Source organism: Myotis myotis, unplaced genomic scaffold (genome assembly GCF_014108235.1).
Source record: "Myotis myotis isolate mMyoMyo1 unplaced genomic scaffold, mMyoMyo1.p scaffold_m19_p_7, whole genome shotgun sequence".
Taxonomy (NCBI): domain Eukaryota; kingdom Metazoa; phylum Chordata; class Mammalia; order Chiroptera; family Vespertilionidae; genus Myotis; species Myotis myotis.
In genome coordinates, this window is record NW_023416379.1 from 55,209,612 (window position 1) to 55,225,499 (window position 15,888).

The following is a 15,888-nucleotide window of genomic DNA, read 5'->3' on the forward strand; positions in this document are numbered from 1 at the left end:
TAAACCATATTTTGCTTAGGCTTTTACTTCATATCCTGATCTTACCTCTTTCCAACCATGTGGTCCAGACATACGGAGTTGTTCATAGATATCCTAAACCAGGGCTGGGGAACCTTTTTTCTGCCAAGGGCCATTTGGATATTTATAACATCATTTTCAGGCCATACAAAGTTATCAACTTAAAAATTAGCCTGCTATATTTGGTCAAACATTTAATTAACTCACTCCTAACGCCTTGGCAGGTTCAGACAAAATGATTTTGCGGACCTTATATAGCCTGTGAGCTGGACGTTCCCCAACCCTGTGACCTAAACTTTTGCTACTCAAACTGTGATATGGATCAGCTGCATCAGCATTACCTAGAAGCTTGTTATAAATACAGAATCTCAGGTTTTATCCTAGACTTAATGAATCATAATTTGGATTTTAATAGGATCCCCAGTTGATTAATATGCACATTATACCCACATGCTCTTTTATATTTCTACTAGAGGCCCGGTGCACAAAAATTTGTGCACTCGGGCGGGAGGAGGGGGTCCCTCAGCCCAGCCTGTGCCCTCTTGCAGTCTGGGACCCCTTGGGAGATAACGACCTGCTGGCTTAGGCCTGCTCCCGGGTGGCAGAGGGCAGGCCCAATCCCTAGGTGCAGCCCCTGGTCAGGCTCAGAGCAGGGCCGATGGGGAGTTGGGGCACCGCACCCTGTCACACTCAAGGCAGAGTCGATGTGGAGGTTGTGGCGCCACCCCTTGTCACACACGGAGCAGGGCCAATCGGGGTTGGGGGGCTGCCCCCTGTCATGCACAGAGCAGGGCCCATCAGGGGGTTGGGGAGCTCCCCCCTGTCACGCACAGAGCAGGGCCCATCAGGGAACTGGGGAGCTCCCCCCTGTCACTCACAGAGTAGGGCCGATAGGGGAGTTGGCACACTGCCCCCTGTCACACACAGAGCAGGGCGGATCAGGGGGTTGGTGCGCCGCCCTCTATCACCCACAGAGCAGGGCCGATCAGGGGGTTGGGGCACCGCCACTGTCACACTCAGGGCAGGGCCGATGGGGAGGTTATGGCTCTACCCCATCACATACAGAGCAGGGCCCGTTGGGGGGGGGGGGATGGGGTTGGGGCGCCGCCCTCTATCACCCACAGAGCAGGGCCCATCAGGGAGTTGGGGCGCCTTCACCTGTCACGAACAGAGCAGGGCTGATAGGGAGGTTGTGGCCCTGCCCCCTGTCACACATAGAGCCGCAGGGCAATCAGGGGCTTTGGGCGCTGCCCCGTCACACTGATCCCGGTACCGGGAGGCCTCTCAGCTCCGCTGATCCCAGTGCTGGGAGGCATATTACCCTTTACTATATAGAATAGAGGCCTGGTGCACCGGCTGGTTTGCCCTGAAGGGTGTCCTGGATCAGGGTGGGGGTCCCCCCTGGGATGCCTGGCCAGCCTGGGTGAGGGGATGATGGCTGTTTGCAGCTGGTCATACACCCTTCAGGGTGGGGGTCCCCACTGGGGTGCCTGGCCAGTCTGGGTGAGGGGCTGAGGGCTGTTTTCAGGCTGGGACTGAAGCTCCCAACTGCTCCTATTTTTCTTTTCTTTTTTTTTTATTCTGGGCCAGCTTTAGCTCTGAGGCTCCAGCTCTTAGGCCTCCGCTCCTGAAAGCAGGTATCTGGTTTGTTTCGGTTCTCGAAACTCTGTATCAACTCCAGCTCTGAGATCCCGGCTCACTGAAAGCTGGTTTCTGGGGTTTTGTTTAGCGTCTATATTTGTTACAATGTTTGAAACTGCAGGCTCAGAGGCCTGCAGCGGCCTGCGGGGAACGTTGGAGTCCTCCGTCACTGAAGCAAGCAAGCCTCATGTTAGTTTCAAGCTGCCTGGCTGCCGGCCGCCATCTTGGCTGACAGTTAATTTGCATATTGCCCTGATTAGCCAATGGGAAGGGTAGCAGTCGTATGCCAATTACCATGTTTCTCTTTTATTAGTGTAGATATTTTTGCACATGCTGGTCTTGAAATGCCCACCCCATGAACCCTTACCTGAGACCCCCAAGTGGATTTGAACATTTCCTCTTTTGTGTTCCTATTAGATCATATGTTGAAGCATATACCATACTTTATTTGAAATTATATGTTTATGATTGTCTCCCCTACCAATTAGTTCCATAAACGCAAATACTATCTTATTTGAACTTTTTGTTTGTTTAACAAATCTTTATTGACCCTGAATCCTTAATTTACCTTTTAGGGACTTTGAGCACTAGAGATAAAAGGATGATTAAGACATAGACTTTGCCCCTAAGAAATCCACTAACCTGAGTGTAAAAAGAATGAACAGTAGTGAGGGAATTGGTAATAACTAAGAAAAAGATGGGAGGAAAAGAGTAAATAAATCTCTTCTTTAACTCTTTACTCCTTTCTTTTGACCTCTTTCTGATTGCAATGAATTGTTTAGGAGATTCACTGCTTCTTCATAATTTAAATGGAAGAAAATCTTATTTAACCCTTTTTTTCTCTTTAGATAATCCAGATACAGCATTTTTTCTCTCTTTAAGCCTTGCTTTTCCTTAAAAGTGTGAATAGGATAAAGACAGTAAACCAGAGTAAGGAGTCTTTTTTTCAAAATAATGTTTATTTATATTTTTAATTTTTAGCATATTATAATTTCAAACTAATATAGAAAAGTGGAAAAAATTTAAAATACCACCCATAAGTCTATCACCCAGTAACAACTTCTATTAACATTTTGGTGATTTTCTTTGTAAAAACAAAATCTATTCCTTTCTACCTCCATTGATTAGGCTATATTATATATACTAGAGGCCCAATGCACAAAAATTTGTGCACTCGGTGGGGAGGGGGGTCCCTCAGCCTGGCCTGTGCCCTCTTGCAGTCTGGGACCCCTTGGGAGATAACGACCTGCTGGCTTAGGCCTGCTCCCAGGGGGCAGAGGGCAGGCCCAATCCCTAGGTGCAACCCCTGGTCGGGCTCAGAGCAGGGCCGATTGGGGAGTTGGGGCGCCACCCCCTGTCATGCACAGAGCAGGGCCAATCAGGGGGTTGGGGCACTGCCCCCTGTCACTCACAGAGCAGGGCCCAACAGGGGGGTTGGGGCTCTGTACCCTTTCACGCACAGAGCAGGGCCAATCAGGGGGTTGGGGCGCTGCCCTCTATCACCCACAGAGCAGGGCCGATCAGGGGGTTGGGGCGCCGCCACTCTCACACTCAGGGCAGGGCCGATGGGGAGGTTATGGCTTTACCCTGTCACACACAGAGCAGGGCCCGTGGGGGGTGGGGGCGTTGGGGTGCCGCACCCTGTCACACACAGAGCAGGGCCGATCAGGGGGTTGGGGCGCCGCACCCTGTCACACACAGAGCCGCAGGGCGATCAGGGGGTTGGGGAGCTCCCCCCTATCAGGCACAGAGCAGGGCTGATCAGGGGGTTGGGGCGCCTTCCCCTGTCACGAACAGAGCAGGGTGGATAGGGAGGTTGTGGCCCCGCCCCCTGTCACACACACAGCTGTAGGGCGATCAGGGGTTTTGGGCGCTGCCCCCTGTCATGCTGATCCCGGTGCCGGGAGGCCTCGAGGCTCTGCTGATCCCGGTGCTGGGAGGCATATTACCCTTTTACTATATAGGGTAGAGGCCTGGTGCACGGGTGGGTGCCGGCTGGTTTGCCCTGAAGGGTGTCCTGGATCAGGGTGGGGGTCCCCACTGGGGTGCCTGGCCAGCCTGGATGAGGGGATGATGGCTGTTTGCAGCTGGTCACACATCCTTCAGGGTGGGGATCCCCACTGGGGTGCCTGGCCAGCCTGGGTGAGGGGATGATGGCTGTTTGCAGCTGGTCACACATCCTTCAGGGTGGGGATCCCCACTTGGGTGCCTGGCCAGTCTGGGTGAGGGGCTGAGGGCTGTTTTCTGGCTGGGGGTGACTGAAGCTCCCAACCACTCCTTTTTTTCTTTTTTTTTTTTATTCTGGGCCAGCTTTAGCTTTGAGGCTTGGCTCCAGCTCTTAGGCCTCTGCTGCTGAAAGTAGGTTTCTGGTCTTTGCTTACAATGTTGCGATCCTGCTGGCTGAAGCCCGGTGGATTCTGGCCTACCCGGTGGATTCTGGCCTTTGCTTACAATGTTGCGATCCTGCTAGCTGAAGCCCTGCAGACTAAAACAGGTTTCTGGGCTTTTGTTTAGCTTCTATATTTGTTACATAGTTGCTTAGAGTTGCAGCTCAGAGGCCTGCAGCGGCAGGCGGGGAACGCTGGAGTCCTCCATCACTGAAGCAAGCAAGCCTCATGTTAGTTTCAAGCTGCCTGGCTGCCGGCTGCAATCTTGGCTGGCAGTTAATTTGCATATTGCCCTGATTAGCCAATGGGAAGGGTAGCGGTTGTATGCCAATTACCATGTTTCTCTTTTATTAGATAGGATAGTTTGCTGTCATGCTCTCTCCCCACTTAATACAATAACAAAAAAAATTTTCCTATGTTACTGTGAACTTCTCAATATGTAATTTTTGTGGGGGAAGATGTACTTTTTATTTTTGTTCTTCCTGATTACTTGAAATACAAGCTGTAAAAAACTGCGAGAGTTCTCTTTTGTAGTGGCACAAGGAAATTTTGGATTGGAACCAAAGATAGTGATAATGGAAAGTAGGAAAAGAGGGCAAAGTAATCTCTAATACTCTGAAAAGAAAGGAAGGGGTGGTTCTGGTTGCTGTGGCTCAGGTGGTTGAGCATCATCCTGTGCACCTAAGTGTGACCAGCTCCATTTTAGCTTGTTAAACAAATTCTCTATTATTTTACGATTCATTTTACCTTCTCTTCTCAGAAGCTAAATCCATGAACAAAAATACAGTTGTAATCATCGAAAATGCTACCCCGTTCTAAGCAGTGGAGTGGGTATTTTCCTCACATATGCTTTCTTTTTTTCTTTCTTTTTTTAAAAAAAATATATTTTATTGATTTTTGACAGAGAGGAAAGAAGAGGGATAGAGAGTTAGAAACATTGATCAGCTGCCTCTTGCACACCCCCTACTGGGGATGTGCCTGCAACCAAGGTACATGCCCTTGACCGGAATCAAACCTGGGACCCCTCAGTCTGCAGGCTGACGCTCTATCCACTGAGCCAAACTAGTTAGGGCAACACACATGCTTTCTTTATGTTTTTCTTCCAGGTTTATAAGGAGATAGTCTTGTCTCAAAAAGCAAGCCTATTATCTCTCTTTATAGTTTTACTAGAGGCCCAGTGCACAAAAATTTGTGCACTTGGGAGGTGGGGGTCCCTCAGCCCGGCCTGTGCCCTCTCGCAGTCTGGGACCCCTCGGGCGATGACCACCTGCTGGCTTAGGCCCGCTCCCTGGGGGATTGGGCCTAAGCTGGCAGTCAGACATCCCTCTGGCAGCCCAGGAGCCCTCGGGGGATGTCCACTTGCCAGCGGGGAGTAGGCCTAAGCTGCAGTCAGACATCCTTAGTGCTGCTGAGGAGGCGGGAGAGGCTCCCACCACCACCGCTGTACTGGCAGCCGTCAGCCTGGTTTGTGGCTGAGCAGAGCTCCCCCTGTGGGAGCACACTGACCACCAGGGGGCATCTCCTGCATTGAGCATCTGCCCCCTGGTGGTCAGTGTGTGTCATAGTGACCAGTCATTCCCAGTCCTTCTGCTATTAAAGTCAATTTGCATATTACCCTTTTATTATAGAGGAGTGCCTGGCCAGCCTGGGTGAGGGGCTGATGACTGTTCGCAGGCTGGCCACAACCCCTTCAGGACAGGGGTCCCCCTGAGGTGCCTGGCCATCCTGGGTAAGGGGCTGAGGGCCATTTGCAGGCTGGCCACAGCCCCTTCAGGATGGGGGTCCCACAGGGGTGCCTGGCCATCCTGGGTAAGGGGCTGAGGGCCATTTGCAGGCTGGCCACAGCCCCTTCAGGGTGGGGGGTCCTGCTGGGATGCCTGGCCAGTCTGGGTGAGGGGATGAGGGCTGTTTTCAGGCTGGCTAAGCCCCCAGTGGGGACCCTCACCCCATGAGGGTGTGATCAGCCTGGGTGAGGGGCTGATGGCTGTTTGCAGGCTGGCCACGGCCGCCAGCCACCCAAACTCCTAGTGGAAGCTGGCTGGAAATAGGTATCTGGTATTTGTTTGTCTTCTATAATTGAAACTTTGTTGCCATGAGCAGAGGCCACAGCTGGCTCAGGGCAGGCGGGAAGCTTAGCTTCCTCCATCTCCCAGGCAACCAAGCCTCCTGCTTGCTCTAGCTCCGTGGCTGCCGGCCGCCATCTTGGTTGGGTTAATTTGCATATATTCACTCTGATTGGCTGGTGGGCGTGGCTTAGGACATAGCGAGGGTACGGTCAATTAGCATCTTTGTCTTTTATTAGTGTAGATGTTTTTAGGTCTGAGGACTTTTGTTTTCAACAGAACATGAAGAAGTCCTAAGATCACCAGTGATCTTATTGGAGATTATGGAAAGCCATTTTAGGACAAGAATAAAAAAAGGGATAATTGCCAAGGGACTGTATGGGGAGGATAAGCATCACTTAAAAGAGAGGTGTGTGTGGGAAGAGAGTAGACCTGAGAGTGAAGGTAGGGTGCTAGAATCCTGGAAATAAATTTACCTCCACTACCTGTTTGCTCTGACTAGGCTATTAAGAATTTTCTGCCCTAACCTGTTTGGCTCAGTGGATAGAGCGTCGGCCTGTGGACTCAAGGATCCCAGGTTTGATTCCGGCCAAGGGCATGTATCTTGGTTGCGGGCACATAACCAGTGGGGAGTGTGCAGGAGGCAGCTGATGATCAATGTTTCTCTCTCATCAATGTTTCTAACTCTCTATCCCTCTCCCTTCCACTCTGTAAAAAATCAATAAAATATATTTTTTTAAAAATAAAAAAAATTAAAATAAAAAAAAAAGAATTTTCTTAAGTGTTACCACCTTTGATTCATTGCCTTAAAAAGTGTGTTTATCTGTAATATTTTGCCCCCTTTAACATGAGTCAGAGATCTTGGTGACCAGGTGTAGATCTAATGTGCCACTTCCAAGGTTCTCTTTCAGTTTAATGAGGTAGAGACAATTTTTTCCTTCTTTCTTTGTGTATATTTTGAGAACATGTTTATTTTTTAAAAATAATTGTTCTTCAAGTAATATTATAAAAATATTTATTGTTCTAAACATTTAATTTTGCTAATATTTTAGAAGCCAGGAGATTTAAAAACAATCTTAATTTTATAGAGGTAGGTCCCTTTCAGACCTCTTCTCTAATTTTATATTATTTAATGCTGCAGTGAATACTTGTGCCTTTTTCCCAGTTTAAAAAATTCATTTGGAGTAAATAATTTTATTAGAAAAAATTCCCAGAAATGGAATTACTTGGTTGAAACTGTTTTATGGCTCTTTATAAATATACAATGTCAAAAATGCTTTCTAGAAGGGTTGTGCCAGTATATTTAGTAACCAGCAATATGTATCACATATCCAGTTTATCTGTATGGATGGATCTATGGCTGTTTACATTTATAAAATTTTATATCCCTAAATTAAAAAATATCAGTACATTAATTTTTACTTTTTATTACCAAAATTAAATATTTTTCTATATTTGTGTGTTTTTTAATATCTTTTCCAGTAATCTGAAGTATCTATTTTTTATTGAATATTCACTTATATATAGGTGATATAACAAAACCTGGAGTTGATGCTGTTAACTTGTTATTTGTTATGTATATATTTTCAGTAGAAAATTTAATATCTAATCTTAAAAGTATTAAAAGTGACAGAATTTATGTGGACATACTACTTTATAGTTGTATCTCAGGTCTGAAAGTCCTAGAAATATTTTTTTCCTGGTATTTTTTTTCCAGATTGAAGAAGGTATTGTTGTAATGGAAGATGATTCTCCAGTGGAAGCTGTGAGCACACCTAATACTCCCCGAAACCTTGCTGCATGGAAAATTAGCATTCCATATGTAGACTTTTTTGAAGATCCCTCCTCTGAAAGGAAGGACAAAAAGGAAAGGATACCTGTGTTTTGTATTGATGTTGAAAGGAATGATAGAAGAGCAGGTAGGAAGCTTTATGAGTATCTTTCAGAAAAGATTCTGGTTAGTCTGTATTTATCAGGAATGACAAACATTTTTGTCATAACTATTGAGTATGACTACATATCCAAAAGGTACTTGTCTAGAACAGGAAATTGAATGAAAGCTTAGGATTTTTCTAGGTTAATTAATTAATTAATTTTTTCAGTCGGCAAGATACCTAACAACCCAACTAGGCATCCTATATAATAAAAGGGTAATATGCAAATTGACCCTAACAGAATGACTGTCGCTATGACGTGCACTGACCACGAGGGGGCAGATGCTCAATGCAGTAGCTGCCCGCTGGTGGTCAGTGTGCTCCCACAGGGGGAGCTCTGCTCAGCCACAAGCTGGGCTGATGGCTGTGAGCGCAGCAGCGGAGGTGGGAGCCTCTCCTGCCTCTGCAGCAGCGCTAAGGATGTCCGACGGACAGCTTAGGCCCGATTCCCTCAGGAGTGGGCCTAAGTTGGCAGGTGGACATCCCCCAAGTGGTCCTGGATTGCGAAAGGGCGCAGGCCAGGCTGAGGGACCTATCCCCCCCACCCGAGTGCATGAATTTTCATGCACCGGGCCTCTAGTCTATATATAAAAGCGTAATATACAAATAAACTGGATGGCAGAACGACCAGTCGCTATGACGCATCACTGACCACCAGGGGGCAGATTCTCAACATAGGAGCTGCCCCCAGCCCACCTGTTGGCCAACCTCTTTGTCCCTCCCCCCTGCCGGCAGGTTCCAATCACCTGATGGGGAACGGGGAACTGGGGGGTGGGTGGCGGCGGACGCGGATGGTGCCAGGCTAAGGCAGGTGGGAGTGAGCGGGACTCTGATCGCCCCGCCGCTCGCCCTACACATGGAGGGTGACTGGCTGGTGAGTGGGTGGGAATCGGCCAACCTCTTGATCCCTCCCTCTGGTTGGCAGGCTCCAATCACCCAATGGGGAATGGGGAACCAGGGATGGGGCCAGCTGCTAGCAGCCAGGGAAGATTGGCCCTGATCGCAGGCCAGGCCTAGGGATCCTACCCATGCACAAATTTCATGCGCCAAGCCCCTAGTTTTATATAATGTTCTTTTAACGGTTTTGCTCCCATCATCATTAGCCATTATACGTAATTGGCTATTATTAATGCACATAGCACTATATCAGATAACAACTTAATTAAAATGGTATTTCTCCTCCTCCATTGTTGTCGGCAAATTAGAACTGATAAAAATATATGATCAAACACAACTTTACAAGTTTTGTTCATGTTTAGCTATCTTTTTTCTTTTGGTTGTTTTACACGTAGACTGTAACAGTGAAGGGGTAAATAATATCCATACGGAGTTAAACAGTCCCCACGCTAGGGTTTGTCCAAGAGGTGAGGCATTCTTGTAAACAAAAGTACATCAAAGTTGGAAATGATGAACAGAAAGATAAGAATTGAACTCAGGAAGAGGGAAACTATCTGTGATGAAAGAAGGAAAAAAGTGGCAATGTTAGGAAAGGGTTAAGAGAGGGGAATGATTGGCTGGTAGTGTGAAGGTCAATGTTAATAATTACCCTTATTTCTTTTTCAAAAAGTATTAGGTTTTTTTTATTTTTTCAGAAGCTGATCCTATTTCAAGAACATAAAACATAGGAACGAGGAAGGAAGAATTCTCAGAGTAGCTAGCTATAATTTTTCTTGTAGCTAATACCAGGTAGGGTCTTGCTCTATCTAGTTCTGAGTCACTGCTACTTGATTTTGTTGTAGTTACCATTAAGTTTTTCTAGTTGCTCTTCTGTCTCAACATTTTAATAAGGGTACAGATAAGCCATTGTTGTTACTGCTAATATAGTCTGATTTCAAGCATAGTTTTGTTTCCATCTTTTGCCTATTGTTTCTACTGATTGGTATTTTAAGTATTGGAGAGAATGAGAAAGACCCTGGTTAGCTTCTGAGTTTAATTCCTTCCTGTGCCTGGTACTTAAAACCTGGCTCTTGTCTCTCAGGAAATTATTTAAAACTTTTGACTATTCAGCTATAAACCTCCATCCATAAATATGTGAGCATGTATTAACTTTTATCTACTTTTGAATAATTTATTATGATATACTTTTAAATATTTTGGGAATATATGTACTTTAGTTTTTGCCTTTTGGACAACCATTTAGTTTTGTTCTTTATTTTTAAAACTTTAGCTTAATAATTTAACCATAAAATGATTACCAAAAATATCTTAAAACTTGTGTTCTAAGGATAATTTTTGTCAGCAGTGCTGTATGTAGACTTTTACAGTCAATGTAATTAATATGTGTTCTTAGGAAGCCATGGCCTATGAAGGGGAAAAAAGTATATCATTTAAATATTGCATGGATTTTATATGTGTAGCAAAATAGCAATTTCAGGGTTTTTGAAACCAAAACTAAATATAATACATAGATCTTTTAAGAACAGTGCTGAAGAAGAAAAACAGAATTTGCTTTATAGGTTGTGACCATGGCAAGCTGTTTTTTTCTGAATACAGGTGTTGCTTTTGGGTTGCTGTGATTTTCGTTGACACGATCCATTGCATTTCCAAATCAATGCTAGAATGACACGAGATGCTAATAATAGTAGTTAACATTTTTAGGGTGCTTACTCTGTGCTTTGCACTGTATAAAAGTGTCCTGGGGGATTATTTTATGTAATAGGTACAATTATTTTTATTCTAAGCAAACTAAGGCAGTAATGTTATTTGTTTAAGTTTACATACAGGGTGAGACCAAAGTAGATTTGCAGTTGTGAGTGCACGAAACAGAGTTTATTCTTGTATTATTATTTATTAGTTATTATATTATTTTTCATACAAACATCTATAAACCTACTTTTGTTTCACCCTGTAGTTAGTAAATGGGGAAACTGGAATTGGAATAGGCAGGTGACCTGATTTATTATTATTATTTTTTTCTGACTTAGTCTTTAAACCATTAGTTCTTGCTATCCAATTTGGTAGCCACTGTTCACATGTGGCAATTAAAATTAGGTTATATTAAAATTTCAGTTCTTTACTTATTCTAGCCATATTTTAAGTGATCAATAGCTACTCTATTAGTGCAGATAATATAGAACATTTACAGAATTTGCAGAAAATTCTGTGAGACTAGAGGCCCGGTGCACAAAATTTGTGCGGCGGGGGGGGGGGGCTCCCCTCAGCCCAGCCTGCACTCTCTCTAATCCGGGACCCCTCAGGGGATTGGGCCTAAACTGGCAGTTGGACATCCCCCTCACAGTCCTGGACCGCTGGCTCCTAATTGCTCACCTACCTGCCTGCTTGGTCTCCCCTTACTGCCCGCCCCCCCGCCGACCTGATCGCCCCTTACTGCCTCAGTGTGCCGGCCTGATTGCCCCTAACTGCCCCTCCCTGCTGGCCTGGTTGCCCCTAACTGCCCGCCCCCCCCCTCCCCGCCCCCCTGCTGGCCTGGTCGCCCCACACAGCCTGCTTGTTCAGTAATTTGGTCGTTCCTCACTAACCCCCCTGCCAGTCTGGTTGCCCCATGCAGCCTGCTTGTTCAGTCGTTTGGTCGTCCCTCACTAACCCCCCCTGCCGCCCCCCACCGGCCTGGTCACCCCACGCAGCCTGCTTGTTCAGTTGTTTGGTCATCCCTCACTAACCCCCCTGCTGGCCTGGTCGTAGGCAGCCAGATTGTGAGGGCGTGATGGTCAATTTGCATATTACCTCTTTATTATATAGGATAGTGCTGTTCTACCCTATATACTAAAAGCCTAATATGTTAAGTGTCCAGTCATCTGGTCGGCCATTCAATCAATCAAAGCATAATATGTTAATGATATGCTAAGGCCACTCAACCGCTTGCTATGAAGTGCACTGACCACTAGGTGGCAGATGCTCTGACGGGTAAATTAGCTTGCTGCTGGGTCTGGCCAATTAGGACTGAGCGAGATGGGCCAGACACACCCTGGAGCCCTCCCACGGTCCCTCCCTGGCTGGCCAACTTCCCATGTCCCTCCCAAGCCCTGATCATGCACCACTGGGGTACCTCGGCCTGGCCCTCTCACAATCCGGGCTGAGGGACCCCTCCTGAGTGCATGAATTTCGTGCTCCTGGCCTCTAGTACTGTATAATTAGTAAATATTTGTGATACCCAAAATTGACTATAAATTTTTTATGAAATACATCATTTTTGTGAAATTTAAAAAATAATCATAATTGAATAATTTTTTGAAAATATATTTTATTGGTTTTTTACAGAGAGGAAGGGAGAGGGAGAGAGAGAGAGAGTTAGAAACATCGATGAGAGAGAAGCATCAATCAACTGCCTCCTGCACACCCCCCACCGGAGATGTGCCCACAACCAAGGCACACGCCCCTGACCGGAATTGAACCTGGAACCTCCCAGTCTGCAGGCCAATGCTCTATCCACTGAGCCAAACCAGTCAGGGCTGAATAATTTTTTGAAGTTGCTGTCAGCTCTATGATTCTGTTGCAGAAAATATGTTTATTATTGAGATAACTTCATAAATAGGTGAAATTATCAAAGTTTTCTAAATAATTTAAAATTAAAATATGGGATAAAATACATTAATAGAGTGATAACAAGAAATAATAAATTATTAAGACTGGAATAATTTCCAGCTCTGTATACTTAACGTTTTAAATACTGCATTCTATTAATAATAATGGTTTATAGAATGATTTATTACTCAGGATATGTTCATTCAATTTACAGTTGGGCATGAGCCTGAACATTGGTCTGTCTATAGAAGATACCTTGAATTCTATGTACTTGAATCAAAACTAACGGAATTTCATGGTATGTTGTCCTTTTTGTATAAAACATTACATTTCAGCCTTAGCTTTCTTGGAAGTTGTTGAGCCAGATTAATTTTTTAATTTTAAGTAATAGTAACAAGGAAATGTAACAGTGACACCTATGTACATTTGATAATAGGGCATCCTGTTTTCATCTTAGTTCTGCTTGTTTATATTTTATTAATTTGTTGTTGTTATGTTATTTTTTGTTAATCCTCACCTGAGGATATTTTCCCATTGATATTTAGAGAGAATGGAAGGGAGTGGGGGAGATAGAGGGAGAGAAACATCGATGTGAGAGAGACTCATCAATTGGTTGCCTCCTGCATGCAAGGGCCAGGGATTGAGCCTGCAACCAAGATACGTGCTCTTGACCAGAATTAAACCCGGAACCCTTCAGTCCGTGGGCTATCCATTGAGCCAAACCAGCTACGGCTATTTTACAAATTTTTACAGTGCACATAAATTGCTTTTCAAATAATAATATTAAAATGTAAAATATAGCTGTTTTTAAATTATGTCTTAGAAAAGGTTCTCTTTCCAATTTGATTTTTGTTTAACTTGATGTGTGGATAATTTAAACCTGGCATTTCAGAGTTGTTCTTATTTTACCATTACCTTTCTTGGTAGACATGTTTACTGTGCATCATAGCAAATGTTTTTTGGTGTAAAGGATGATGCTCCAACCAACTGAACCACCCAGCCAGGGCCAAATATCTGGCAAATGTCTTAATTTAGCTTTTATATTTAGACATGGAAACCAAACTTGTAGATGAATGCTTCTTTTGAGAATAGATCAACCAGAAAAGGGGAGCATTTTTCCTTTTTTGTTCTTCTCCTCTCCCAGTCTCTCCTATCTACCCACTTAATAATAGCAGGGATATAATTATGAAGTATTTCCAATCATTTTGTATGCAGGTTGGTGGGTTTGATTTATGTATTCTGAATTCTTTTATTTTAGAAAAACTCTGTGTAATGTCCCCTGATCCAAAATCAGGTTGGTTCTAAATTGAGAAGGGCAGGGAACCTTCAAGAGCAAATCCCATGATAAAGAGATTATAGGAAGCTAAAAAAAATGCAGGGTTCCACTCCATACTTTTTGCCTACATTTTGATGTTGCACTTGTCTTTAAATTATTTTCTCTTTGTCGCTGCCAATCTCATGCAATGCTGTCCTTGTCTTGTTCTTTCTCTGAGAACTTTTCCTTTGGGTTAGAGTTGAGAGAAGATCATTTATCTTCATACTTTAAAATCCCAGATTAATCAAAGTTGGATTCCCAGCAATATTTTTCCCTTTCGGTACTAAAATTTCCAAAGTCAGCCTTGTCTGAGGAAGTACATCCATGGTTTTTAAATTTTGTTTATAACCTTATATGGCATTGGCAATATAATTTTTTCCCATGAGAGAAAAGGTATTTCTTTAGTAAGATTTTGTCTAATAAAATTCCACTGATTTCAAAATAATCTCATGATAATTTTTTGAATCTTTAAAAAAAAACCTAATATAGAAGGTTAAATATATCTGTGTCGGTAAAAGAGTGGTGATATTTTGGATATCAGTAGACTCAAGTTCTTTGGTTTGAATTTCTGTGCTCTCTGGTTTTGCCTTTTAAAGGATAATGGCACATCTCTACAAGGCAGCATTGTGGCTATTAATTGGTTGTAGTATATTATAAATTAGGTGTTTTTTTTGTTTGTTTGTTTTTTAATATATATTTTATTGATTTTTTACAGAGAGGAAGGGAGAGAGATAGAGAGAAACATCGATGAGAGAGAAACATCGATCAGCTGCCTCCTGCACATCTCCCACTGGGGATGTGCCCGCAACCAAGGTACACGCCCTCGACCGGAATCGAACCTGGGACCCTTCAGTCCGCAGGCCGACACTCTGTCCCCTGAGCCAAACCGGTTTCGGCATAAATTAGGTTTTTAAAGTAGTAGCAGAATATAGTAATAACTTTCATATTTATTAATTTCAGGCACATTTCCTGATGCCCAGCTTCCTTCCAAGAGAATCATTGGTCCCAAAAATTATGAGTTCTTAAAGTCAAAGAGAGAAGAATTTCAAGAATATTTACAGGTATAGCACCAACTTAATTTAGAACATTGCCTGCTAATTATAGCATTCTCTGATTTGTCTTTTTTTCTCTTGTATATATATGCTTTGCTTTACAAATACTCATCAATGTCGATTTATAAAATTCTTTTTTTTAAGAAAATTCTTTTATTTAAACTTTTTATGTGAAGATGAATTATTGTCAAGAGTATATTTTGAAAAAATTTATAACTAATGAAATACCAGATATTTTCCTAAAGGAAAGAAAGTCTTATGTTAGGCTTAGTTTTGGTGTGGGAAGTTAAAGTAAAGAAACAAAAACTTTGGTGTAAAAGATTAAATACATTCTAAGAATACAAAATAGTTTTTGTTATTTTTGTCTTATTCTTTGATTTTTTGTTCAGCACTTTCTGAACTTCAGAATCTTCCCTCCTGTTTATTCCTTAATTCTTTTCCTTTTTAAATTTGAAGGTGTTTTTCCAGTTTCTTGGGATATCTTGACTCTACTATTTACCACTTGGAAGTGAATTCTATTTTTCTCAGTGTGTGATCATTGTGTTATGTAAACAATGCAATTGGTATATATTTTTTCATTATTGGTACATTCAGCTTAAAAGTTACTTGCTTGAGACTTCTCTAAAATTAATAACCATCTTTCTTTAATCAAGTGCATAATACCAGAGTGGATATTTCTGTTTTATTTTTTTAAAACAGCTTTCTTATTTGGACATGCAATTTTGTAGTTTTTATTAAGTGTTAACTCAGTTAAATTTGGTTACCTTATAGCCAAAAATAAGTACTTGATAAAATAAAAATATTCAACAGTATAAAGAGGTATTTAAATTTTATTTTCTGTATTTGAACTGTTGAATACTTTAACTCAGAAAGCATTTTTTATATAATTTTTTTGGTGGTATAACAACTGAAATATGAATTAACTATTTACTACAAGGATATCTGAACACAACACATAGTAGTGTTAACCTGTGTCTTTACTGATATCATTAACTC

The 15,888-nt window shown here is 43.2% G+C and overlaps 1 protein-coding gene across 14 annotated transcripts in view; it reads left to right on the forward strand.

Moving 5' to 3' along the window:
• SNX14 (sorting nexin 14) overlaps window positions 1–15,888 on the forward strand; it is a 104,839-nt gene that overhangs the window by 74,179 nt on the left and 14,772 nt on the right. For all 14 annotated transcript variants that reach the window (XM_036316534.1, XM_036316525.1, XM_036316524.1 and 11 more), the window contains 3 exons: window positions 7,827–8,028; window positions 12,740–12,823; window positions 14,801–14,901. In XM_036316534.1, coding sequence (XP_036172427.1) covers window positions 7,827–8,028; window positions 12,740–12,823; window positions 14,801–14,901 — 387 coding nt within the window. The remainder of the gene's footprint in view (window positions 1–7,826; window positions 8,029–12,739; window positions 12,824–14,800; window positions 14,902–15,888) is intronic.